Raw genomic sequence first — 27739 nt, forward strand, 5'->3', positions numbered from 1 at the left:
TAATCCTTAAAAGTCTCTATCAAATCCCCTCGCAGTCTTCTCTTCTCATGGGGTAAACAATCCCAGTTTCCCGAGTCGTTCTTTGTAGCTCAAATGCTCCATCCCTTTCACAAGTTTCGTGGCTCGCCTCTGCACTTTCTCCAACAGAGTTATATCCCTCTTGAGGTATGGAGACCAGTGTTGGACACAATATTCTAAGTGCGGTCTGACCATTGTTCTATAAAGTGGCATTATGGCATCTTCCGATCTACGCGTGATCCCCTTCTTAATTATGCCTAACATCCTGTTTGCTTTCTTCGCCGCCGCCGCACAAGCCCAAAGATCATGAAGTGAGCACCCACTTACGCCAGGTCAGTTTCATAGAACAGCACATGCATAACAATTATCTGAGCACTTATTTGCACCCCAAACAAAGGAGGGTTACCTGATTTGCCCAAGATCAGAAGAAGTAGCAGTGGGATCTGAACCAGACTTTCCTGGTTGTCAATCTCCTCCACTTCTTACTAGATAAGGCCACTTGACTTTTTCTTCTCTTAAACTTGCCTCTTATGAGGGTAGTTTCTGGGAGGCGGGGAAGCCTGAAGCACAATTCATCCACTTTTTTTTCAGTCCCTTTGCTTCCTAATTAAACCATCTTTTCCTGTTGCTCCTGCCCCTGGTCCGTCTACCTGCCCCTTCCTCCACTTCTATAATTCCCCTCCCTTTTTGTCTATAAATTAAGCTCTGGACACATTCCAGTCCACTTTACTGGCTTCCCGCCATTTTCCCAGCTTGGTGCCCCCAACCAAGCTAAGGAAAGTGCTGGCCATTATAAATTACCTCCCAGCTCCAGAAACCCAATCCTTATAACAGTTCCCCTACTTCAGAGTCATTTCTTTTCAGCGTTGATTTGAAACTCTTTTACGAACCTACCTATCAACCCCCCAATCAACACTGGGACTCCTCCAGCCCTGTCAAGCTATGCATAGCTCCGCCCATTAATCCAAGCTCCGCCCTTCCCAGCTCCGGAGCGAAAGCGACTTGGGTGGAGGGGGGTCGTGTAATTATTTCGCGAGCGATTGTTTTTTTTGTTTTTTTTTGCGCTGCACTTTTAAGAAATATAACAGCGTGTATCCGTGAGATGGTTTTTCATTCACCGTTACAATGGGACGATTGGATGTCACGAAATGTGTGTTTGCATTGCTGCCGCTGATTTGTCAGAGTTTTGCTGAAGAAGAAACAACTTTGACGGAGGATCAACTTTCTGCTTTGCTCAGTAAGTGAAGCCGACTAGGTTTAACCGTCCACTAACTAGCTCTCAGATGAAGATTTGCAACCGTGCGATGCACAGCTGCGTGTTTCCCCCAAACAACAGCCCGGTTATTGCATAATTTCAAGCGAGTGCCGGAGGTAATGGATAAACCCAGATGTTGGTCTGCTTAGAATTAATAAACTACGCAAACAGAGATTTTAGGACTGGCTTACATTTAGGAGGTCAATTCCTGCCCTTGGCTGCATGAAAACATCCGGTCTTGGGAAAAAGCAATGACCGGCTCTCTGCGATTAAGGGCAGATAACCATCAGACAGAAACCAATGGATATTTTTATGGCCTTGGGCGCTTAATTATCCGCAAATCAATGTTAGAACTGTCACATAGTGAAATTCAAGTATTTAGTCATTTGAGACACAGTTAACATAATTTAAACTACTAACTGAACATAATTTTGTCTGAAAAGTATAATTCCATGTAACTTCATAGCATATCTGTTAATTCCTTGATATCTGTGACTTCAGTTACATCAGATTGATCAGAATGATTTTGATAGCAGGCATAAGAATTTGTGTGAGAATTGAATCGAAATTCACCAATCAGCAGTGTAGCATTTGCAGCAAATCAGAAGTGATTTTTTTTTTTAATTGCTCAGTTAATTTTCTTTTTCTTATAAATCTTTATTGATTTTTATAAACTTTGACAGTGCAATAAAATTACTTGAACATAAATATTTCATAAAACGCACTATTAAATACACAATTTATACATAAAAAAATCATTTCCCCCCCCCCTCCCAATTATTAATACAAGAAGTGATATTTTTGCAGCCAATCTGCATTAAGCTTCACTACATGGCCAGATGTATACATTTCTGGGATTTTTGCAACTAGTTTTGTTCACACTGAATAGCAGTGAAGACCAAATTTCAGTTCTTGTCCGAGAAAAACCGGGTCCGAATAGTGGTTCGGTGAAGAGGGGTATTCCAGCATTCAGATTGCCCAGAGGGTGGGATACAATCAAAGTACTACAGTGATCAGGGTGTTTCAGAAGAAGACAGGAGGAACGCAGGATAGACAGCGTTCAGGTCGGCCAAGAAAGTCGAGTTATAGACAAGATCAAGTGTTGAGACGCACATCTCTTGGCAGTAGAAAGCCGACGCCACCTCAGTTTCTGATACGAGTGGCACGACAAGTGCTCAGCCATGGTTAGTACATGAGAATAGCCTTACTGGGTCAGACCAATGGTCCATCAAGTCCAGTAGCCCGGTCTCACGGTGGCCAATCCAGGTCACTAGTACCTGGCCAAAACCCAAGGAGTAGCAACATTCCAGCATCTCAAAGAATAGCAAGATTCCGGAACCCCAATGAGAACAACATTCCAGAGCTGAGATTGTGATGTCATAATGCCTCATTCCAAGGTGCCTCAGAGCCAACCTCATCAGTGATGTTACAATGGCCAAATTCTTCCTATTTCTTTTCTCTCCCCCACATGTGCAGCATCTTTCCTCCCCTCTCACCCATCTCCTTGTGCAGTATCTTTCTATCCCTCCCTCCTATCCCTTGTGCAGCAGAACCCTTGCAGCTTCTATCCCTCCCTTCCTCTCATCCCCGTGTAGCATCTTTCTATCCTCACCCCCGCCGCTGCTACGCCCCCCCTCATCAACCCATCTCTCCCTCCCATCCAAACTGCGAGACAGAAATAAATGTACCTTATAACAAACCGGCAGCGTCGGCAGCAATCTAGACATGCTGCTTCGCGGCCTGGGCCTTTCCTCTGCTGCGTTGCTGACGATGTCATCAGTGACATCTTTTCCAACTTATTTGTATGGCATCATACTCAAAACTGTATTGTGCAGAAGAAGTACGCAGCTTGTTTTCTCAACTTCATAACCCTTGGTTTGTAAGTGATTAAGGGCCATGTGTCCTCCAACACCATTATTCTGCCAGCTTGTGACAAAGGGGTGACATGACTTAAAATTCACAGGCAGGGCCAAGCTTAAAATTCAGCCAGTAAATCTGGTTGGGCTTTGTGAGCCAAGAACAAGTCATACCAGGATGAATAGCCAGCTGGCTTTTTTTTTTTTTGTTAAATAAAACCACGGCACTGCATTGTAGTTTTGATGGAATAGGCAGAGGAAGACAGCCTAGATTATATGGTACAGGGAGAATCAGAATAGTAAAAATGGGAAATTGAAATGTAACATCAAGTTTTCCTCCAGGATGTTTTCTGAATTGTTTTCTGCATTCATTGTTCCTTCTATCCTGATAAGTTGCCTAGTTTCTGCCAGCAAGAATCATCCCAATAACATGATGCTGCCATCACTGTTTCCTGGTAAGAGTGGTGTTTTCTGGGTGATTCTATTTTAGTTTTCTCAAGCTACATAACATTTTGCCAGCTTGCCACAGTATCTCTTGAATGTTCCTTGGCATGCCTCAAATGGCTTTCAGAGCAGGGTTTCTTGAGTAATGGCCACCTTGCTATACATAATGAATTTGTGAAATGCTCGGAATATTGTCAGATGCACAATTTTACCAGTCTTGGCTGTAAAAGCCTCTTGCTTCTTTCAAGGATGTTCTTTGTCTCTTGATTACCTTCCTGATCAGTCTTTTCCTTGCTTAGCCATCCTGTCTGGAGGTGTGGCCTGATATAGGTATAGTCTTGGTGGTTCTGTACACCGATCACCTCTGAATAATTGCCCAAGTTATTCTCTATAGAATATTCAAAAATGTTATATCTACTCATCCTCATATCTGTGTACGTACTTTCATAATATTGACCAGGAGGTTTTTTTGCTGGCTGCTTGGAACTTACAGTTGTCTTTTCCTTTCAAATGCACCGAACTAGCATGGAGCAGAATTTTGAACAGACCGAAGAGGAAAGAGATGGTTTAGTGGAAGATCAATGAAGAGCAATTTGCAGTAGTCTACGTGGGAGGTGATGAGTGAGGAAAAGTGTGCTCCGGAATATTTTTGTGATATTATAGAGAAAGTAACAACAGGTCTTTCCAGTCTGGAAGACACAGTCACCAGCTCTGTGGGTGCTGCGGGTGCTAGAGCATCACCTAGGGTTACCATATGGATCTAGTAAAAGGAGGATGGATTGAGATATCCGGGTTTTACTTCTATTGCTTTGACAGGAAAGTAAGGCTTGACAGCACAGACCTGCCAGAAAATTTTGCTGCCGCCATCATCAAACAACCCTCCCAATACATACGCACCCCCCTAGCAGTAGGAGTGATGCCCACTCCCTCCCACCACCGTTGTCGTGGCCCCAACGACCCCCCCCCCGCCCCCCACCTTGTTCATGAAGGCCAGCTAGAGCAGAGGTCTCAAAGTCCCTCCTTGAGGACTGCAATCCAGTCGGGTTTTCAGGATTTCCCCAATGAATATGCATGAGATCTATGTGCATGCACTGCTTTCAATGCATATTCATTGGGGAAATCTTGAAAACCCGACTGGATTGCGGCTCCACAAGGAGGGACTTTGAGATCCCTGAGCTAGAGGGATGCCTACTCCCTCAGGCCAGCAGGCCCGCCTCATCAAAATAACAGGCCTTCCATTCCCTTGAGATGCACCAGGGAGGGGCCTAAGCAAAGGTCCCACCCATAGGAAGGACCTTAATAATTGGGCCAATCAGACCCTTATGCCCCTTCCCACAGCCGGGGAGGGGAAGACCCGGGGGGGACGAGCCGGGGAGGGGAAGATCCGCTGTTTTGAAGAGTTGGGCCTGCTGGCAAGAGGGAGTGGATATCCTTCTTGCTGGCTTCTACAACGAGGTACGGGTTAAGGACTGGAGTTTCTGAGCGGATTCCCCAGCCCACCAGAGCAGTCCTTTATTTATTACACTCCTTCCCATCTGTACCTTTCTTTATTAAAATTTTTTATTGTAATTCTCTCCCTCTCCTTCCCTCCTGTATCATCTGTGTTTTTATATGCTTCATATTGTGATTGTTTTCAGCCCTTTTAAAATTTTTATAATGATTTTAAACCTATTGAAAACCGCTTAGACGTATTTATAGGCAGTAGGTCAAATTAGAAATAAACATGGTCTTGGTGGGGTGTCAGGGAGAGCATGGGGTGTGCAAGGAGGAGTGTTGGGGGGGAGTGTCAGGGAGGGGTCCAGGTGGCCCAGATGCGCAATGGGAATGCTGAGGCAGAAGGGAGTGGGCATCCCTCCTTTCTCTCTGGGTGTGTCACTGTCATCGTGGTGTTCAGGAACCTGTGATTGTTATCAGGGGTGTGAAATGGCTATGGTCAGGAGGGGGGTGGCACAATTTTTTTTTAAATGGGGACAGATATTGTGTGTGAGTAACACACACAACGTCTGTGTCCATTAAAAAAAAAAAAAGATCTCCTGCCCCGAACAGCTGAATGGCACTAGGCTGCTTCGGGGCTTCTCCTGCCTCTTAGCTGTTTGGGCTTGCTCTGCTATCTCTGCGCATGTGTAAGACTCACTCTCACAGCGATTCATCGGTGGGATCAGATGAGGATTATGAAGAACCTCTGCCAAATCATTTGCATACAAACTTGTTTGAGCATCAGTCGCTCTTTTGGAATTGGCCAAAAATCACACTGCAGTGGACCTATGCGGTCTTACTGACCCTGTTTAATGCATCTAGGCCTCGGTGTGTTTTATGGTTTGGCTCCCTGGCTACTTGCTGAATCCTTGTTCCCCTTGATAAAACTACAATCACCTCTCAGGTCTCAACTTGGTTCCTTGTGCTGGCTGCTTGTTCCTTGGCCACTGGAGCAATATCTTGCAGGAAGCCTAGAGCACAGTGGCTTAGTATGAGTGCATGCTTCTATACTATGGGGTGCTAGAACTTGTTCTCAGTCAGCATGTCATGTTTGAGATTTCAAACTGTGATCCTTGCTGAATTCCAGAGCTCAGGGTGAGTATGTGGCAAAGAATTTGCAGGCAGAAAGGGGAGCATTGGCCTGCAATCTATGATTGACAGCAGAAATGCTTCAGTGCAAAAGGGGATGGGGAACCATTCCCAGAAAACAGGAATGTGCTTGGAACTAGAGAGAACAGAGCAAGGAAATGATCCAAGCTTGTGGCCAATGGGAATCACAAATTGAAGATGAGTTAAACCTACAAACAAAAGCCTCGCCTGTAGAAGAGAGTGAGAAGCGGGAAGCAGCAGTAAAGGGATGAGTGAATCAAACCTGCCTGGAACAGGAACTGTCTAGGAAAAAGTGCATTGGAGCTTCCTGAGAAGTGAAGGAAGATTGAAGGATGGGTCAAAGGGAAATGAGAAGCAGAACAGGCTAAAAAAGATTTAGGGAGTACAGCAGGCAAAGAGCTATTAAATTTCCTGCTCCCAAATATAAAACATCAAATTATGCCTGTGTAGGAGGATAAAAATTAAAAAGGGCAGAGGAAATAGGGAGGGGAGAAGAGGAAAGGAGGAGTGAGGGGGGGAAGAAGAAATTAAGGGAAAATAAAAAAAAATTGAGGGGAATAGCATGTGGTATAGATGGGCTGAAGGAAAAGAGGGACTGGTTGGAGAAAAGTGCTATAAATGGCTTGAATGGGGGGAAGAAGGGAGAGAGAGAGAGAGACAAGCTACTAGGGGGAGGAGAGAGTGGCAGCACTCTAGCTTTTGATTTGTCCGCATTACTAGCCCTGTTCTTGACATTTAGATACAGGCTGGCCATTCACTACCAGATGCATTTTGTTGCTCTTTTTTTTTTTATTTGCTAGGTAAGGGGAAATTTATTGTAGAAACATAGAAGCATGATGGCAGATAAAGGCCAAATGGCCCATCCAGTTTGCCCATCTGCAGCATCCACTATCTCCTTCTCTCCCTATAGGCTAAGGCTCTTTACAGCTGCATTGTGAGGTAATAGAGCATTATTGTTATAGACTAACCCTGAGGTTGTGGGTTCAAATCCCATGCTGCTCCTTATGACCCTGGGCAAGTCACTTAATCCCCTATTGCCCCACGTACATTAGATAGCGTGTGAGTCTGCCAGGACAGAGAGGAAAAATGCTTGAGTAACTGAATGTAAACCACTTAGACTAGTGGTCTCAAACTCATACCCTTTGCAGGGCCACATTTTAGATTTGTAGGTACTTGGAGAGCCTCAGAAAAAAATAGTTAATGTCTTATTAAATAAATGACAATTTTGCATGAGGTAAAACTCTTTAAAGTTTATAAATCTTTCCTTTTGGCTAAGTCTTAATAATAATATTGTCATTTATAGCTAAAGAGATATATGATCAAGAAACTGTTTTATTTTACTTTTGTGATTATGATAAAAATACCGAGGTCCTCTACTTTGCATTTAATTTGATAGCACAATAAACAAAATGTTTATCTAATTGCTCATATTTCTGAGTTTTTAATAATATATGTTTGTGTGTTTGTTTACAGAGAAAGGAATGTTTATTATCCAGAATGAGCTTCTCAGGCACTGCATCAAAGTGGATAGATCAGGTCTTGTCCTAGAAGATTGCAGTAAGCGATACACGTCTATGCTGTGGAAGTGGGTAAATTGGCAGCGCCTTTTCAATGTTGGCAGCAACATGTGCCTGGGGCTTGACATCAGCAATCAGGACGAGCCACTGGGCGTTTTCGAATGTGACTCCTCTCTATATTTTCTGCAGTGGCACTGTAGAAATTCGACACTGAGTGGTGCCTCCCAGTATAAACTTGTTTCAGAGAATGGCAGAGTTTTGGCGAGCAGGCAGCTGTATCAGACATGGAAGCAGTACATGTCGGATAGTGAAAGTCTTTGTGAGCATCCTTACCAAGGTAAACAAATATAAATATAAGGCACATGCAACTCTGCTTTTCAAGAAAATATTTACGTTTTGATAGCGGAACAGGAAAAATTAAGTTGCAGTTGTGAAGGGGCCCTTCCTTTTTTTTTTTTTTTAATAAATTTTTATTTTTTTTCCATATCTTTATTCATTTTAAAAGCCAACATCAAGTGCAACATATTATAAAAAAAATGTACAAAATAAACACTTAATTCCATCAAATGATATAATAAATACATATCCCTTCCCCCCCCCCACCCTTTCATACAGTATAAAGACAATCAAGAGTAATACAAATGATCAAGACAAACAAAATTGCAATCAAATAATAAATTAAAGGCATATCCCCCCTTCCCACCCATCCATCTTGGATGTGTATAAACAAAGGGCTAGAACTAATAATCAATCTTTACAAAATTTTATCAATGGGTTCCAAACCTCCTTGAATTTCTTATAATGTCCCAATTGTATTGCACTCATACGTTCAAATTTATAAGTTTGGCACAAGGATTCCCAGCAAAAACTATAGTTTAACCTGTCCCAATTTTTCAAAATAAGCTGTAAGGCAACTTCTATCATGATGAGAAGTAGTCTATTGTTGTATGGAGTTATTGGACTCTTTGCCCTCAATAACTTACCAAACAGCACCACTTCGTACGTCAATGCCAAAGGAACTTCCAGTATTCTATTTATTTGATCCCAAATGGATTGCCAAAATTTAAGTATCAAGGGCCAAAAGAAGAGCAGATGATCCAGTGTCCCTATATTGAGATGACAGTGCCAGCATCTATTTGACTTAGAACTATCTAATTTTTGTAATCTAACAGGGGTCCAAAAACTTCTATGCAACAAAAAAAAACATGTTTGTCTCATAGATACATCTCATCCTCCAAGTCCAAATTCATGGCCATTGAGACGCAGAAATCTGCTGCTTTGTCTCAATGCTCCAAATGTCTCTAAGACTAGTGTTTGTTTTTTTGTTCAAAAATTCAGATATTAATTTATACCACTTGGCTGCCTGATGCCCCAGCAAATCTGTCTGGAAGCACAGACCCGGCAAGCTATACTGAGTTTTTAATTTACGCCAATCAGGGAACCCCTTCTGAATGGCCTGCTTCAAATTTAACCACTTATATACTTGAGATTTTGCAATACCAAATGTTTGTTTCAGTCGTGAAAAGTCAAGCAGCTTTCCATCTGATAATACATCATCCAGTGTGCATATATCCGCCTGCAGCCAGTGCTTCCAGAGGATTTTAGACTCACCAATTTGAATCTTGGAGTTCAACCACAAGGACTGACACATGGATAAATGAATCGGAATAGGTGTTAAGTTATTAATTAATAAATTTCAATGTCTGCCATGTAGCGAATAAAATTCTATTGACCTTATAAATCCTAAATAACTTGATACTTAAAATATGACATAATCTCAATGGAGACAAGAATTGCCATTCTAAGTAAAGCCAATCAGGGAGATGTTTCATGAGCTCAGGAAAGATCCAATACATACCCTGACGCTGTATATAGGTGATGGTACCTATGAAAGTTTGGGAAATTTACCCCACCCACCGCAATTGGTTTTTGTAAAGATACTAAAGTAATTCAAGCAGTTTTACCCAGCCAAATAAATTTGGTAAGAATGCTATTCAATTTCTTATAAAAGGACCCCTGAAAATAAATTGGCAACCCGATGTTCACTTACAAAACGGGGGGATCAGCGCTAGGGGTGAGCGACCTTGAAAGAGACCTGGGAGTGATGGTAGACACAACATTGAAGGCGTCGGTGCAATGTGCAACAGCCTCAAGGAAAGCAAACAAAATGTTGGGTATCATTAAGAAGGGTATCACGACTAGAAAGAAGGAAGTCATCCTGCCACTATATCGTGCTATGGTGCGCCCGCACCTGGAGTACTGTGTTCAATTCTGGTCGCCGTACCTCAAGAAGGACATGGAGGTACTTGAGAGAGTTCAAAGAAGAGCAACTAAGCTAATAAAGGGTATGGAGGACCTCTCATATACTGACAGACTGAAAAGGCTAGGGCTTTTCTCCCTGGAAAAGCAGAGACTTATAGGAGACATGATAGAAACCTTCAAGATCATGAAGGGCATAGAAAAAATAGATAGGGACAGATTTTTCAAATTAAGGGGATCAACAAGTACAAGGGGGCACTCAGAGAAATTGAAAGGGGAGAAGTTTAGAACAAACGCTAGGAAGTTCTTTTCACACAGAGGGTGGTGGATGCATGGAACGCGCTACCGGAGGATGTGATAAACAGGAGCACGCTACAGGGGTTCAAGGAAGCTTTGGATAGATACTTGGAAGACAAAGGGATTGAGGGGTACAGATAAGAGTAGAGGTAGATTATAGGGATGGGATTAGAGGTAAGTTATAAAATTAATCAGGGATCACTGTTCAGGCACTAGTTCTGATGGGCCGCCACGGGAGCGGACCGCTGAGCAAGATGGACCTCTGGTCTGACTCAGCGGGGGCAACTTCTTATGTTCTTATGTTCTTAACATATCCATTTGGTAGCAAATTACAGACAAAATCATCATCTTAACCGTTTGGACTCTCCCTCACCAAGACAAATGTAGTAGGTTCCATTGCTCACACGTTTCTGAGACCTTTAGCAATAAGGATTTTTCATTTACTCTCATCGTATCTTCCAGCGTTTTTGAATCCAAATACCTAAATATTTTATACCCTCTTCTTTCCAAAGGAAAGGGAAAGAGTCAAATAATCCTTTTGTACAGTGTACATTTAGCGGAAGAACTTCCGATTTACTCCAATTTATTTTATATCCAGAAAATTTTCCAAATCTTTCAATCAAATCTAGTAAATGCGGGATGGTAGATTCGGATTCCTCAAATGAAACAAAATATCATCTGCATAAGCAGAGACTTATATTCCCGACCTGCATAAGGAATACCCTGTATCTCCTTTGTCTGTTGAATAGCCAATAGCAAGGGTTCCAGTACAATATCAAAAAGCAAAGGGAATAATGGACACCCTTGTCTAATGCCCCTCTCCAGACGAAAACGTTCTGAAAAAGTATTATTAAAATATAATTTGGCAGAAGGGGAACTATACAAGGTTTGAATCATTTGTATAAATCTAGAACCAATACCAAACCAATCCATTGCTTGATACATGAAGGCCCATTCCACACGATCAAAGGCCTTCTCTGTATCCATGTCTTTTGTTAAATTTAACATATGAAAAGCCAGTCTGGTGTTGTTTGAAGAATGTCTTTGAGCAACGAATCCCGTTTGGTGCATACCAATAATATAAGGTAAAGCCTTGGCCAAGTGTAAAGCCAATAACTTAGGCAGAAGTTTTCCATCTACATTAATCAAAGAAATAGGCCTGTAATTTGAAACCAACATGGGATCTTTATTTGGCTTTGGTAAAACAATAGTTAAAGATTCTGCCATAGTACCTGTAATGCAACCTTTAGTTAGTTGAGCCTAGTATAAATTTAAAAGATGAGGTAATAATGTAATTTGGAATGATTTGTAAAACTCTCCAGTGAAACTATTACCACCTGGAGCAGATCCAACTCTAAGGGACTTCAACGCTGCTTGAAGTTGTTTCAGTGATATAGGCGCCTCAAGATTTCCTTTTATATGCTCAAATTTTTGGTCCCTTGATTAACTTTAAAAACTCTGAATCCTCAAGTTCTTTATTTGAATAAAACTCAGAAGAATATAAAGCTTTATAATAGTTCAAAAATTGTTTTAAAATATTTCCAATTTGAGAATGGGTTTCGCCCTTCTCATCTTTAATAGCCACAATCTTTCCTTTTTTTTGCTTTGAGGTAATTAGCCAATAATCTTCCCGCTTTAATTGAGTTTCGATAATACAGAGCCTGTTGAGAAAACAAATCTTTCCTAGCCAGTTGAGAGGAAATCTCATTGTATTTATATTTAGCTTTTAAGAGGGCCTCTAAAGTAATTTGTTCCCATTTCGAGGCCAATTGTGACTACACATCCTTAATATTTTGTTCCAAATTAGAAAATTCCATTTTAAGTTGTTTCCTAATGTGTGCCAAATACGAAATGATTTGCCCTCTCATAGTAGCTTTGAAAGCATTCCACAATGTTTCTAAAGAGATTTCTTCTGAGGCATTGAGTTGAAAATATTAATTCATTTTTAATTGAAATTCCTCAAGAAAGTTTGAATCTGCAAGCAATGTGTTATAGAATCTCCAAACAGGTCTACTACAATCTTGTTCATCAAATTTAAATTCAATCCAAACTCCAGCATGATCATATAGAATAATTGGGTCTATGCTGGCTTTTGTAACCTGCTGAGTTAATTGATCTGAAACAAAAATGTAATCTATTCTTGAAAATGATTTATGTACATGGGAGTAGAAAGAAAATTCCCGAGCATTAAAATGAAGAATCCGCCATATATCTTTCAAACCACAGGACTGTACTAAATTATCCACTCCCGTTGGTTTTATTAGCTTACTGGGTTGTTTGTCCAACAATGGATCCATAACAGCATTAAAGTCCCCAGCTACTTTTAAATTAGAAGAAGCCAGTGGCAGAATCAACTGTTGAAGAGTTTTGAAAAATTCAGCCTGATTTGAATTAGGGGCATAAATATTAAAAAGCGTCAGAATATCTTTTGCTGAGCTCATGTGCACTTGAATCCATCTTTCCATAGGATCTGCTGAAATTACACTAAATGCAGCTGAGCATTTTCTATTTATTAGGATAGCCACCCCAGTCTTCTTTCCCACTGCAGGAGTGAAAAAACTATGCTTGACCCCCCCCCCCCCCACACACACACACACACTCTTCCAACTTGGTTGATTCACTAGCAGATAACTGAGTTTCCTGAATAAAATATATGTCTGCCTCCTGCTGTTTTAAAAAAGTTGAGTGGTTTGTTTTTTTTCTCTTAATAGGATGGTTAAACCCATTGACATTCAATGAAAATATTTTTATTTTAAGAATAGCAAAATACAGTGCATATTATAACAAACACCAAAACAATACACTCCAAAACAGTGCTATGGATTAACCAACCATGCTTAACATATACCTTAACTCTTCAGCATATGACATAAAGACACAATACAACCTCTTCCCTCCTACAAAAAAGTCCCCTCCTCCCTCCCACCCCACCCCCACCCCCACCCCTGTACAACCACCAAATAAAACATCCCCTCTCCCCTCTACAGGCGCAAGATGAAAAGAGATCAATCCTAGGTTACCCCAATTAAGAAAGTGAAGGGGCTCTTCCAACCTCTGTACATTAGTGCTGGACTGCTGGTGTCTTTATAGTTTATTTATTTGTATCCCGCCTTCCCCAAAGCGGGTCACAACGAATACATACATAGTCAATGGCAAACAAATACAAACAGTAAAACTAGTGGCATCCAGTTCTCTTTCACATAATATAAAAGATATAATTCAGAATTCATACTTCATTTTGCAAAAAAAAAAAAAAGGTGTTTCTTCAACAGTTTTAAAAAATTCAGTAAATTGCTATGCTGATGAATATACAAGGGAACCTATTGCATTCCCTGGGACCCAGGCATGAAAATATACTGTTTACAAATGTTTATAAGATGAGCAGATGGCACCAAGGCAGTCTAGTCTTCTAAATATGCAGTAATTTAAAACCAAATAAATTCCCAATGCCTGTCTAGTTTATTTATTGGGATTTATTAACCACCTTTGTCATGAAGAGATTCACCCAAAGTGGTTTACACTGATAGGGAAAATACTTAAGAGTACCTGATTACTTTCTACCCCAGCAAGCTCACAATCTAACTGTGGTACCTGGAGTAATGGAGGTTTAAGTGACTTGCCCAGAATCACAGGGAGCATGCTGTGATCAAACTCACTTCAGGGTGCTGAGGCAGCAACTTTAACTACTAGGCCACTCATCCCCTGTAGTTCTATTACAACTTTGAATATAGCATGTCATTTCAGAAGGTCAAACATAACCTGACTGTCACCTCAGGATTTATCTAAGTCTGTAATAAAAACAGACAAAAAAGAAAGCTATTCCAGAAATGGATCGCGTTCATAATATACCAAACTGTAGGCCAGGGATAAGGGAATGGTCAACTGGTGTCTTACGAGCTGCAGGCTATTTCCTGAAAGTAAATCTGTGGCTTGTGCACTGTTATTCTGTAGGTATGAGCAAGCGTGACTGCCACTGTACCTCAAACTCCAACCCCTTGGGAGACCTGTAGGAGCAGCAGGAGCTTTTAAGGGACTACTGCTGCATATCTGAGTCCATGTTAGACCTCGAAGCATGTTCAAAACTGGTGGGTTGGAGCTTCCTGTGTGCTGATCTCATGCATTGTAATCAGCATTCAGGATATGCTAGCCCACATCTTGTAAACATGCTGTCTGGAGTGGCACAGATGTGGCAATGCAGACTATGCCACTGAGTGCAGGGAATGATGGCCTTCAGCACAGGAGAGGCAGAGCAAGTGCCAGTTCAGAGAAAGGTGATAGTGATGTGAGGATTGGGGGGAGGGGAAACATCTGCTGGGGTTCGGGGTGGTTGGGGCAAAGGAGAAAGTGCTAAGGGAGGGAGGAAGGTGTTTGGGGAGCCAGATGCCAGGAAGGGGTAGAGGAAGGAGGCTGTCCTGCATGTCCTGTTTCTTCCTTGTCCCCGAGATAAAAATAAATAATAAATCGAAAGGGGTCATCACCACAACCCCTTTTTAAAAATGTATTTTATTTTTCTGGTTTTGTATGATGTCTGTGGCCTGCAGGGGCATAAGGGAGGTAGAGGCAGGAGCATAATGAACCCACAGAAGTAGAGCCGCCACCAGCTAGTTAAGTGCATAGCAGTAGGAAGGAGACTACATTGGGTGGGGGGCTGAGGAAGAGACTGGTGAGGCTGGGCTTGAGAGAGAGAGAGACAGATGTGGGCAGTGGAGACTGATGAAGGGGAACTGGTGGACGGGTTTGGAGGTGTCATGATAGGTCCAGATTGGGTAAATTCTGAAAGAAAAAAAATTAGAGGGAGCCAGGATAAGGGAAAGACAGAGAGAGAGGCTAATGGGGGCAAGAAAGAGAGATTGAGATGACCCTTTCTTTGGAGAGAAGAAGGAGAAGCAAAGGTGAGGGGGAAGAAGACAACACCCTCCTCAAAGGTGAGGAGGCTCCCTGCGACTCTGTATTCTGATTTCATGGCTCTTTGTATTAACAAGATCGCCAGCTTTGCCCTAGCGCTTGCTCCTTCTCATTCTCTTTTCCCCTGGCTATTTCTAGGAATATTTTAAGGCTGTTGTTGCACCCAGAAGCTGATCACTTAATTCACTAATTGTCAGCACAGGGAAACCTCATCAGCTTACAGCTTATTCATTTCCTCACCATGGCTTAATTTATAAACATTTCTGGAAGGTAGCGATGTAACCTTTGTTATTATCCAGCACTAAAGGCATTTGGGAAATGAAACCTTTGGCCACTTCAATGTGGCTTCCCAGTCACTGCAGCTTATACTACTGTACTTAGCTAAAGTGGCAGTTAGCACACTTGGTAGGAGGCCAGGATTCAAATCCTACTGCTACTACTGAGTCTATTTGTGACCTTGGGCAAGTCATTTTTAACCCTCCTGGCCTCAGTATAAACTTAAGGCTGTGCACTACTTGTGTTAGTACACAGCAATGAACCATGTGTATCGGGTGTCCCATACATTATTACATTGCATTGTTAGATTGTAAGCTTCTTGGGGGACAGAGAAACTTAATGTGAAGGTAACTTGTCTTGAGTTACAAATGAGACAGTATGAGCTAAGAATAAATTAAAATTCCTTTTTCTTGTTAATATTTAATTACGGCACAGAAGCATTAGGAATGAAGGACATTTCTTTTCATGAACCGTTCTCATTGTTTAACTCTATCCTTTTGTGAGACAGCGTGAGCTCTTGAAATAATCACTCCTGAGTGTTTTGTTCCATTACAATAACTGTTATCACTAGAGGGCTACCTTAAAGCGTCATTTCATAAAATGACTCCACACGTGTAATACAAACTCAGTTATGTTAATTTATGCTTTCATTTGTTTAAAAAAAAAAACATCCTGTGAGTTATAAATCAAATCATGAGATTGCAATTCCCAAAACCATCCTTTCAGGTTTCATACAAGAAGGCATTTGGGGGAGGGGGGGGGGCAGAAAAATGGCTACAATTCTCACCACTTCACTGGAGAGACTAGATAAGCTATTTTGGTCTTTATCATCTGCTTATCTCCAGTTTTAGAGAGTCTTGAGGTAAGCTAGAGATGCAAACTCTGTAGGTGCTTGAGCACAAACCCTTGAACTGTGCCCAAGAAGGGGCCATGCTCATGACCTACCCATGCTCCTCCCCTGGCCATGCCCCCTTTTGAGATCCATGCACTTGAATTTACATGCACTACTTTATAGAATATGCTTAGAAAGTTGTGCTCCTAAATTCCAATTAGTAGCCAATTAGTAGCTGTTAATTGACAATTATTGGCACTGATTGGCTTGTTTAAACAATAAAGTTGTTTTGTTGGCAGTATATTTCTTTGATTGCAATATATAAATGTACACTTTTTTCACACAGTTATGCAATCTTATTGGTTTTTTTATCCTTTCATTCACTCCGTTCATTTTTAAGGATCTTCAGAGTTGAGTACAGTAATCTCTCATTATTTCTTAAAGATACTGCTCTAATCGTCATTGATCCTTTCTTTATTTCATTTTAACCAAGTCTTTTAAATAAGTGCCATTATTTACTTTTTAAATACTTTAAATATTTTTAAATACTTTTTTTTACTATAAAATCACCTGTAACGCAGGCAAAACTTCGTTGGGGGGAAAAGAGTACCTCGACTTATATCCGGATTGTCTTATTTTCGAGTATACTGTACAGAATAAAACAGTTCGAGTTTAGCAGGAACTTGTCCAACTTTGTCTTGAATCCCTGGGGGGTGTTTTCCCCTATAACAGACTCCGGAAGAGCGTTCCAGTTTTCTACCACTCTGGGTGAAGAAGAACTTCCTTAAGTTTATACAGAATCTATCCCCTTTCAACTTTAGAGAGAGCCCTCTTGTTCTCCCTACCTTGGAGAGGGTGAACAATCTGTCTTTATCTATTGTCTATTCCCTTCAGTATTTTGAATGTTTCGATCATGTACCCTCTCAGTCTCCTCTTTGCAAGGGAAAAGAGGCCCAGTTTCTCCAATCTCTCACTGTACGGCAACTCCTGCAGCCCTTTAACCATTTTAGTTGATCTTCTCTGGACCCTTTTGAGTAGTACCGTGTCCTTCTTCATGTATGGCGACCAGTGCTGGACACAATACTCCAGGTGAGGGTGCACCAAGGCCTGATACAGCGGCATGATAACCTTCTCCAATCTGTTTGTGATCCCCTTCTTTATCATTCCTAGCATTCTGTTTGCTGTTTTCGCCGCCGCCACACATTGAGCGGACGGCTTCATCGACTTGTTGATCAGAACTCCCAAGTCTCTTTCTTGGGAGGTCTCTCCAAGTACCGCTTGGACATTCTGTATTCGTGCATGAGATTTTTGTTACCAACATACATCACTTTACGCTTATCCATGTTGAACCTCATTTGCCATTTCTCGAGCTTGATTATGTCACATTGCAGATCTTCACAATCCCCCTGTGTCTTCACTACTCTGAATAACTTCGTATCATCCACATATTTAATCACCTCACTCGTTGTACCAGTGTCCAGGTCATTTGTAAAGATGTTGACTAGCATGGGTCCAAGCACCGAGCCCTGCGGCACCCCACTGGTGACGCTCTTCCAGTCCGAGTATTGTCCATTTTCCCCCACTCTCTGTTTCCTAAGCTCCAGCCAGTTTTTAATCCACGTGAGTATTTCATCCTCTGTTCCATGGCTCGCAATTTTCCGAAGTAGTCATTCATGGGGAACCTTGTCGAACGCCTTCTGAAAATCCAGATATACAATGTTCACCGGGTTGCCCTTGTCTATCTGCCTGTTTACTCCCTCGAAGAAGTGCAGCAAGTTTGTCAAACAAGATCTGCCTTTGCTGAAACCGTGCTGGCTGGTCCTCATCAGACCGTGTCCATCATTGGGGATGTTTAAAGAGACTTCTACTTTGGACGTCTTGCCGATCATATAATGGAAACTTTTGGATGTCCTTCAGAATGTGTTTTATACGGCCATTTCGAAAACATTTATTTCATTTTTTAAATGTCTTGTCTTCGTGGATGCCTTTTCGATTACGGCCTCAATATTTTGGATGTCCTGAGTCGGACTTAGACATCCTGTCGAAAATGCCCCTCTGTCAACCAGCTTACTTTCCTCCATATGTCTAGTTACTCTGTCAAAGAAATGCAGCAACTTGGTGAGGGAAGACTTCTCTTGGCTGAACCCATGCTGAATCTGACCCATTAAACCATATTTATGTATCACAGCAGATCAGAAATTTCATGTTTGCGTTCTTTCCTTATCCTGGGGTGTATACCACCAGTCCAGGTGATTTATCATGCATATTCTTTGTGGACATCTTGAAGCCCAACTTGGTTTTGGCCCTCGAGGACCCATCTAGCATGTATGTGTGTAAGCTCAGGTAGCTATACCCAAAGTAATGATTTTTACATGTAAACCTCTGTTTGTGCACAGAAATGCCTTACAAATTTAGCCCTAAACCTTTTACATAAAGTACTACTATTTTTCATTTCTAAACAGACTTAAATATTCCTTACAAAGAAAACGATAACATGTGTTGAAACACTGTAAATAAAAACATGTCTGCTAAATAGACACACAGAAACATGTTGCTGCATAGGGACCGTAAATGAAATTTACAAGATGGAGTGCATTCATGCTATATTTTTTAAAATGCTAGTGCAGAAATGTATGCCTTAGCTCCCTCCACCACCACCCTTTTGGAAATAGGCCCCTTCTCAGGAGTTTCAGATCTGTAATTTTACTCATACACTGTCATGTCTGTCTACTCTCCACACAGATTTAATTAAGCTAATGCAGTGTTGAAAAAGAGAGAGATTCTTCTCACATTAAAGACACTTCTGTGACAGCCTGAGTATCTCGGGAAAAACAAATAAGCCCCCTTATATGTTTTTAAATCCCCTACCCCTCACCCCGGCGTGGAATTGTCTAATGTATTATCAGCTTCCTAAGAGCATGACACTAATTATTCCTTTCTGGATATGTCACCAACATCTGGCATTTGTGGAATTTCGAGAAGGAAACACTTTGATGTCTTCATGAATTTCTTTGACGGGTCAGGACAAGCGCTGTATGTGGTTGTGTTTAGATTGCAGTAAAAAACCTTTGATGCTGTCTCATGCAGGAAGCTCATAAATAAACTGGAATGCCTACGAGTGAATCCTGAGGTGGTAAATGGAGGTCGAAACTAGTTGATCAGCAATAGTGGCAAGGTGCCTTCTGATATTGGTTGTTCTCTCAGGCTATCCCAGACAGAACAAAGCGGTTTACAGACCAAAATTAGAATGGGAAAGAAGCAGCATTTGAGAAAGGAAAGAGGAAGATAAGAAGAAATACAGCATTCATTATTAGAGACTATAAAAAGACTTGTCAGGCAACATTCACAATGATACAAGTCTAACAGTTAAGTGTGTCCTGGGTAATAAAATGAACAGTTCCTGAACAAGGGATTCCTCACACTTAACACAATATGCACTTTCAATTTGCATATTCCTGACACCATCGCCAAAGGTCCCCCCAGGATAGGTGGATTTTTAATGCTACCTTAAATCTCTGAAATGATAGTTCAAGATGAAGGTTAGAGAAGAGGGTATTCCAGAGTGAGGGAGCAAAGCAGTAGAAAGCCTCATTTCTGGTAGAGTCAAGCCTTGCACGTTTGAAGGATGGAAAATGGAGGCGAAGGGACTGTAGGACTGAGTGATAGAAGAGAAGAGATAGAGAGGAGATCTGTGTGGATACTCTTGTATTTGGTGCGATAGGTTTGCAACGAGGGACTGAGTCATGAGGAAGAGAGGTCTGCATGCTCATTTCAGTGTGTTTACAAAGGGGAGCTGAAAAGTTCTTAGCGCAAACAAAAAAGAATGACGCAGAGCCATGAAACCTACAAGTTATTCCACATATTCACCCCTAAGTTCAACACACTTAGCACATTGAGTATGAAGTTTCTGTAACCCTTCCAAAAAATACTCTGTCTGGTCACCGAAATACTGCTCCACTGCTGCAATCACCCCTGAATCACTTGAAAATTGTCACCCTTTCAAACTCTTTTAAGGTTTGGAAACGGAAAATAGTTGGATAGAGCAAGATCTGGTGAGTAGGATGGATTGTCTATGCACTGAAACCCCAACTGAGTCAAAACAAAAATCGTTTTGCCAGCCTTGTGAGCAAGGGCATTGTCTTGCTAAAAAGAGAACTCCTTTCCACAGCTTCCCTCTCCTTTTTTCTTTCAGTGTCTCCTTTAATCAGCACAGCAAGTTACAGTAGTGTAGTCTGCATGAACTGTTTGGCCCCCTTGGAAGATAGTCATTACAATACCTTCCTGATCCCAAAACACTGTGGCCATGACCTTTCCTGCTGATTTTTGTGTCTTGAACTTCCTTGGCCTTGGAGAACCTGAGTGCTGCCATTGTACATACTGTTGTTTTGTCTCAGGATTATAGTGGTGTAACCATGTTTCATCAACAGTAATTAGTTCCAAAATGTTGGCACCAGTTCGCTGAAAATGCTGCAAAATCAGCTTGAAAGTGTCCGTTCAATATCGTTTCTCATCAGCATTCAAACATTTGGGCACCCACTTGACTGACAGCTTCTGCATACACAGCTGCACGTGGATTATACACCCAGCATGTTCCCTGGATATCTGTAGTATCTGAGCAATTGTTTCAGTTGATATTTGCCGATCTGCCCAAATCAGGTCATGGATATGGTCAATAATTTCAGGAGTTAACACCATTTTGAGGCCTCCCAGACCTTGCTGCATCTTCGGTCTTGAAATCTCCACGCTGAAAGTTTGCACTTCACTTCTTCATTGTGGAGTATGATGGGCATTTGTCATTCAATCTTTACATCATACATTCATGGATTTCCTTTGGAGTTTTCTTCTACAGGAATAGGAACTTCATGATGGCTCGGAGTTCCACACTTGAAAATTCCACACTTCGTTGACATGGTTCAATCAATGATCTGAAACAGTGTCAAAACATAGGATTATGAGTCTGCAAATTGACACTTTACAAAATAAAATAACACTCTCTTCAGCTACAGTGGCAAAATAACTCAGAATTTAGGAAGTTGGTTGGACACTGAACTTTTTAGCACTCCCTCATACATTATTTAGCGCACAGGTGCTTTTTAGACCCAGATTCCGTATAGTTTGACTTAAGTTGTGCGTGTAACTTAATTGTTTAACAAGCTAATCAGCACTGATAATTGGTAATTAAAACCTAATAATTGATGCTGATTGGCACTAATTAGAAGTTAAACATGCAACTTTCTAAGTATATTCTATAAAGTAGTGAGGGTAAAGCCTTACTTGTAGATTTATTCCCTCAAGTTGTTGCATTTGGCAGAGACTTATACCAGAGCTCTTTCTGTGGCTGGTCCCAATTTTCTGGACTGAGCTACCTCTTGAGCTATGGATTTAGCTAATCTCTGTCTCACTAGTTCAAAGCAAGTTACATTCAGGTACAGTAGATATTTTCCTGTCCCTAGAGGGCTTCTAAGCTAAATTTGTACTTGAGCAAAGGAGAGTTAAGTGACTTGCCCAAGGTCACAAGGAGCTACAGTGGGATTTGAATTGGGTTTCCCTGGTCCTCAGCCTGCTGCTTTAATCCTTGGGCTACTCCAACTATTTGACAGAAAAAGGTCAAAGTTTACTTGTTTGTTTAGCTATTTGTACTGACTGCATTGATTGCTGTATTTTATGCATTATGGGGAGGAATTCTTTAAATGGCTTCCAAAGGTAGGCACTGGGAAGATCCATGCTAAACTAGTATTCTGCAGCTTGCTCTTTACAGAATATTTGCATAGTGCAGATCTAATACCTGACGTTGGGCTTAGCACTTATACCTGTTGAAACCTGGTGTAAATGCTGGTGCGTAACTAATCTAACAAAAAGGTACAGACCCAAATAATCATTCTTATGTTCTTAATAAATGAAGTAACACAGTTCATTTCTCATCTTCTCATAGTTGCTTATCCATCAATCTGACTCGCACATTTTTAGAGCCATCAGAAGCGACACTCTAAATGCAAAATTTATAGTTTCTTTGCCGCAGGGCTTCCTCATCGGCTGTGTTTATCTTAAATAAGGAATTTTAAAGTGCTTTATTTATATGTTTAACTTACATATTTATATATTTTCCACTTATCTGAACGGCACGGCGTAATGAAAAACTTTAATAGCCGTCTGCAGTATTCAAATTGCACCACGACATGCATGTTTTGTAATACAAATCACTGCTCTATAAACTCTATAAACTTTGTATTTGGAGTGCCGCTTCTGATGGCTCTAGAAATGTGCGAGTTGAATTGATGGATAAGCAACTGTGGGCTAGATTCACTAAGCAAACCGATTGTGTACCGATCGGTTTGCTAGCCCTTAACGACCAGATTTCCATCTGGCCCGTTCACTAAGGCCTGTAGCGATTGTCAAATGCAAATTAGGAAAACCCCATGCAAAATAGCCAAGCAATTGATTCACTAACAATTGCTTGGCTATTTTGAGTCGGGTTTTATTATTGCCAAACCCGACTGCTGCAGACCTGTCGGTAACTGAGTTACCGTCAGGTCTGCAGGCTTTTTGACAGGCCTGCCTGTCTTTTTTATTCATTTTTTTACATGGCACAGATATTTTGCTTGTGTTACACACACAAAATATCTGCCCCATAAAAAAAAAAATAATAAAAGACAGGCAAGCCTGTCAAAAAATGGCTGAGGGCCCCTTCCCAACAAACGATCGTCCCCCCTTGCGACCCACAAATAGCAGGAGGGATGTCCACTCCCTCCTGCCACCAGCTGACGCTGCCCTCCCTGCCCGTGCGAATATGGCAGGAGGGATACCAACTCCCTCCTGCCACCAACTGAGTCACCCCCTGACCGGCATGCAACTCACCCCCTCGGCCTGGCCCTCCCCCGACTGGCACACCGCAACACCCCCGACCGTCACACTGTCCCACCCCGACCTGCCCGGCACACCCCTGGTCGGGCCTGGCCCGACCCGTCCTGATCCGACACCCCCCTGTACCTAACAGTTGGATGCAGGAGGGGTGGACAGTCCCTCCTGCTCCTTAGGCATCCAGCAACGTCTTCCAGATCAGGAGGAACCACAAAGCCCTCCTGCTTCTTTGCCTCCTCCTGCTCCTTGCGAATGTGGGCCTTAGTCCCTGCCCCGGTGCATCATGATGCACGGGGAGGAGCCTAAAGCCCTGATTGGCTGAGGTGCCACAGGCCCCTCCCAACAGGGAGGCGCCCATGGCGCCTCAGCCAATCAGGGCCTTAGGCTCCTCCCCGTGCATCACAATGCACAGGGGCGGGGCCTAAGGCCCACATTTGCAGGGAGCAGGAGGAAGCGAGTGAAAGTCAAAGCCCAACTTAAAAAAAAAAAAAAAGAAGTAAAAAAGTCCAAAGCAAAGTTGAATCCACGGAGAGCAAGCGCATGAGCATACCATCTACAGGCAAAGAAGATGGTCTGCACATGTGTCGGGATCGCTGTTCAGTGATACGCGTAGTCGATTTGGGACGTGCCTCTGATTGGGATAATTTGCATGCAGGCCCGTCGTGAATCGGTTAGCTGGCCTCGGATCGGGTCGGACACGGATCGGAAAGGTAAGTGAATCTAGCCCTAATTTCAAAGGGTCTGATCATTTTAATTTCAAAAGTCTTACCTTACTGGATAATTATAGCTTTTCTTTTAAGTATTCTGATCAAAAAGTCATTGATACTGTGGTCTGATTCCCACATGTGCTCCCCAGGAAGTGTACACCTGGGTTTGTTCTGTGATCTTATGTCTTTGTGAGTTGATTATTATCTTTAACATCTAGCCTAATCCACAATTACAGACATTTATGCATTGAATAGTATTCCTTAAATAAAGTCTAATACTCTCCACTAATTATTAGCTAAGCTTGAGTGCTATAATTATATTAATGCTCACAAAAGAAAAAGCCTCAGTTTTAAGTGAGTCTCAAGACCACTGCATCATCGGCATAAAAAACTTTCGTGTTAGCATTAATAAAAAGCAAACTCCATTATTATAAGAGCTTGTAATGCTGATTTCTTTTTATCATGTGTTCTCAGATTTAAAAATGTTAGGTCAACAATCATTTTGTGACTGCCTGTCACTGCCTCAGGACCTTCAAACCAGTATTAACAATGCTGACCTATAAAAGAAAATAATATAATTTCCCTGTAGGTCCTAAATAATGTTGCCTGGTACCCTCTATGTAGCAGTCCTATGCTCTGCTTCCTAGGCGTTATCATTATGGCGTCTCTGCTTGTTTAAATATCTCATGGTGGCCAATCAGAACATTTCTTCTATCCGATTGGCTCCCTACGACATTGAACAACCTATGGCTGTCAAATATGCTTTCTTCAATGCAACAGCTGTGCTAAACTTTCAACTATGTTATTACTGCTGTTTTATGAACAATATAAGACTTACTTATATTGCTTTAAAACTTTAAGTGCTTTAAAAGAAGTAAAACCAATTAATAGTTGCATTAAGCCCAGTTGGTTGTATAAAATTGAGGGTAAAAATCCCCTAATGTTTAAGGCCTTTCCCAAAGGGGCAACAGTGGCATCTTGTGATATGTAAAGGCATGAATTAGTGTGGAAGGCCAGTACCAGAAGAGAAGGAACATTTTTCAGCGGCATCCTCCAAGGGTAGTGGATGTAGGTCATTTTTGGATTTTCCAAATGTGATTCGTATGTCACTATGATCCCTTCCTTTCACTTTCAGACTGTCATTGGAATACTTTTTGTGATTCATTAATAATTTCTGGTAATGTCAACTTTTGCTCATTCAGCTCAGACCTGAAGAAGGGAGTATTAGTTCTTAAAAGTTAGTAAAAAAACAAACAAACAAACAAACCATTAATTTAGTCCAGTTTATGTATACATTTTTTTACCCTTTATTTCTGTACATTTAAGTGGATCAACATACCAATCACACCACCCATTTCATATTGTTGGTAATATTCTTAGCTGATAAATTTTTGCAGTATCAGTGCCTCTGGTGCTAAATAATCCAGCTTCAGTATATCAAGATTTAAAATAGTACTGGCACTGAATTATATGTATCCCTTTTTTTCTAACAAGTGTGTTTTATTTGTGACAGAAATATATACACTACGAGGAAATAGCCTTGGCATGCCTTGTGTTTTCCCATTTAAGTATAACAACAGATGGTACCACGAGTGTATCAAAGACAGCAGGGTAGAGAAGTTCCCTTGGTGTTCCACAACCAGCCACTATGACAGAGATGGAAAGTGGGGCTTCTGTACCAATCCTGGTGAGTGTCACATCATACCACAGTCCTGCAGTTATAAGGCATAAAGATGCAATGCAATTTTGATGTCTATTCAAAACAGTTCTTACCTTTACACAAACATTTGTTTTCAGGATCATGATCTTACTAGTGTTAGTTATATTGTATTATGTCTTGTAGAAAATAGAATTCAAAATGCATTTAAATGAGTTTTTCACAGATCTACGGAACAAGCTCGCATGTTGAAAGCATAGAGTAACTGTAGAAATTTTCAAAAAGTAAGCAACCAAAAACTTTGCTTGCTCAAGTTTTCAGATCCTGTATTATAGTACACCCAAATTTAGATCATTTTCCAAAAATTTCTTTAATCCAAGCCCACAATAAGTTAAATAGGGATCCCCTTGAGTTCAGTCTCAATAGGTGACCTGATTTGAATACTCATGGATGAAGAACGTGACCATTTCAAGTGAATTTGAAACAAGAGGTCTAAGACATGCTGAACATGGAGCTGCTGAAAGAACTGCAGGATAAAGTAATTTTAAAGGTATAAACATAGCAGACAACACATTGATCAAATTAAAAGAAGTTGAACTAGAACAAGACTATCAGCTCGACTCACTATGTCAGCATCAATCTGTCAATCTACATTTTATTTTACTTGGCATGGGGGTCTATTGGACCCCTACTAAAATTGCCAAGATTTCACATTCAGTTTCTTCAGGGTTCTGTTGGTCTTGCCATACGTAACCTGGTACTCTCTTATATCTCCCTTATGAAACTTACAAATATACTGGTTGAGCATATGGACCAGAATTCTCTCTATAACTCAAATGGATAACAATGTATCTATCTCCTATAAATCCATCATATTGCGCTCTTCAAACCCAGATATCGCGATTCTATCACCATTCATCAAAATATTTGACACTATGATGGCTTTAGCTTAGGGATGAGCAACTCCGGTCCGCGAGCAGTGCATGCAAATAGATCTCATGCATATTCATTGGAGAAATCCTGAAAACCCAACTGGATTACAGCCCTTGAGGACCGGAGTTGCCCACCCCTGCTCTACCTATTCATCACATTACATGGAAGGATAATTCTAAACTTAATTTTCACGAATGGTGTAATCATCTGTGTATAATTAGAAGAAATAATAGCATTGAAATGATACAATATTGCTCATTTTACTAGGAAATGGGCCCCCCCCTTTGATGATTTCTGTAAGAATTGAATTGGAAATCTCACATGACACCTATTTATCTCTGAATTGGAAGTTTACAGCTGAGTATTCTGTTTTGTATTATGTTGTTTTTCTTTGTAATGATTACTATTATTATTTTGTGTAAATTTGATGTATTATTATTGAAAAAAGAAAAAAACATATTTGGAAAAAAAGAAAAAGACTAGAATCCACCCTATTTCAAAAGTCTGGTAACTGAAGATGACACTGAAAAAGAAATTTAAATTTAAATAGGTGAAAGCAGCATCAGTCAGGAACATATTGTGTAAGATCTGAGTCAATAATAAGCTAAAATCTTGAATGAAGACGCATGTATATAATAGCACTGTGATATCCACCTGTTATACAGTGGAGAAACATAGCCACACAAAATCTCCAAAACCAAGCTAGATGGTTTTGATTCACACAGCATAAGAATAATCCTTCATATCAAGTGTAAAGGTTAAAACCAAAGAGATAAGAGAGACAAATAGCCACCAGTTAGTAAGATGATAAAACATTAGCAACTCAGATAGTTTAGGCGTCTGCAAAGAATGGAAGTATAGCGCATCGCAAGGTAAACCATAAAGGGCAGAGAGGTCCTGGAAGGCCAAGGCAGATATGGCACCAAACAGTTGAAAAGAACCTCATTAAATTGGGAAGCAGTTGATGAAACACATGAGAACAAATGTGGAAGATCCTTCTGTCTGCCTTATGTGCTCAAGAAGATATGATTAGAGTGGAAAAGAGCTATAGGAAAAAGGCAATTCTGTTACTGGGCATGTGCAGAAAAGCATTTATGCACCACTTATGCATGCATATGCTATAAGGTAGCTCATGAGCTGCATGGGCTAGGTGCGAGCACGTCTCCAACATATATGTGCAGCTTATAGAATACTGTAAGTTATGTGTTTTGAATGGTACAGTTAGATGCGCCCATTTACACCTGCAGCTAAATTTTGGCTCGCCAGTTTGTTTACACTAGTATTCTATAATGGTACCTTGGTGTATAGAAGCCGTTGTAGAAATGGTGTTCATTGTGCA

The 27739-nt window shown here is 41.1% G+C and overlaps 1 protein-coding gene across 3 annotated transcripts in view; it reads left to right on the forward strand.

Annotated features, from left to right (window-relative positions):
• The first annotated feature begins 893 nt into the window (after positions 1-893).
• The window catches only part of PLA2R1 (phospholipase A2 receptor 1), a 206411-nt gene continuing 179565 nt past the window's right edge, over positions 894-27739 (forward strand). The window contains exons 1-3 of one of the 3 annotated variants that reach the window (XM_033944554.1): positions 894-1255; positions 7633-8013; positions 25324-25497. In XM_033944554.1, coding sequence (XP_033800445.1) covers positions 1144-1255; positions 7633-8013; positions 25324-25497 — 667 coding nt within the window. In that variant the 5' untranslated portion in view covers positions 894-1143. Of the gene's footprint in view, positions 1256-1279; positions 1390-7632; positions 8014-25323; positions 25498-27739 lie in introns of those variants that run through there. The other 2 variants (XM_033944552.1, XM_033944553.1) reach the window with 2 other exon arrangements.

This window comes from Geotrypetes seraphini, chromosome 5, assembly GCF_902459505.1.
Source record: "Geotrypetes seraphini chromosome 5, aGeoSer1.1, whole genome shotgun sequence".
Lineage (NCBI taxonomy): Eukaryota > Metazoa > Chordata > Amphibia > Gymnophiona > Dermophiidae > Geotrypetes > Geotrypetes seraphini.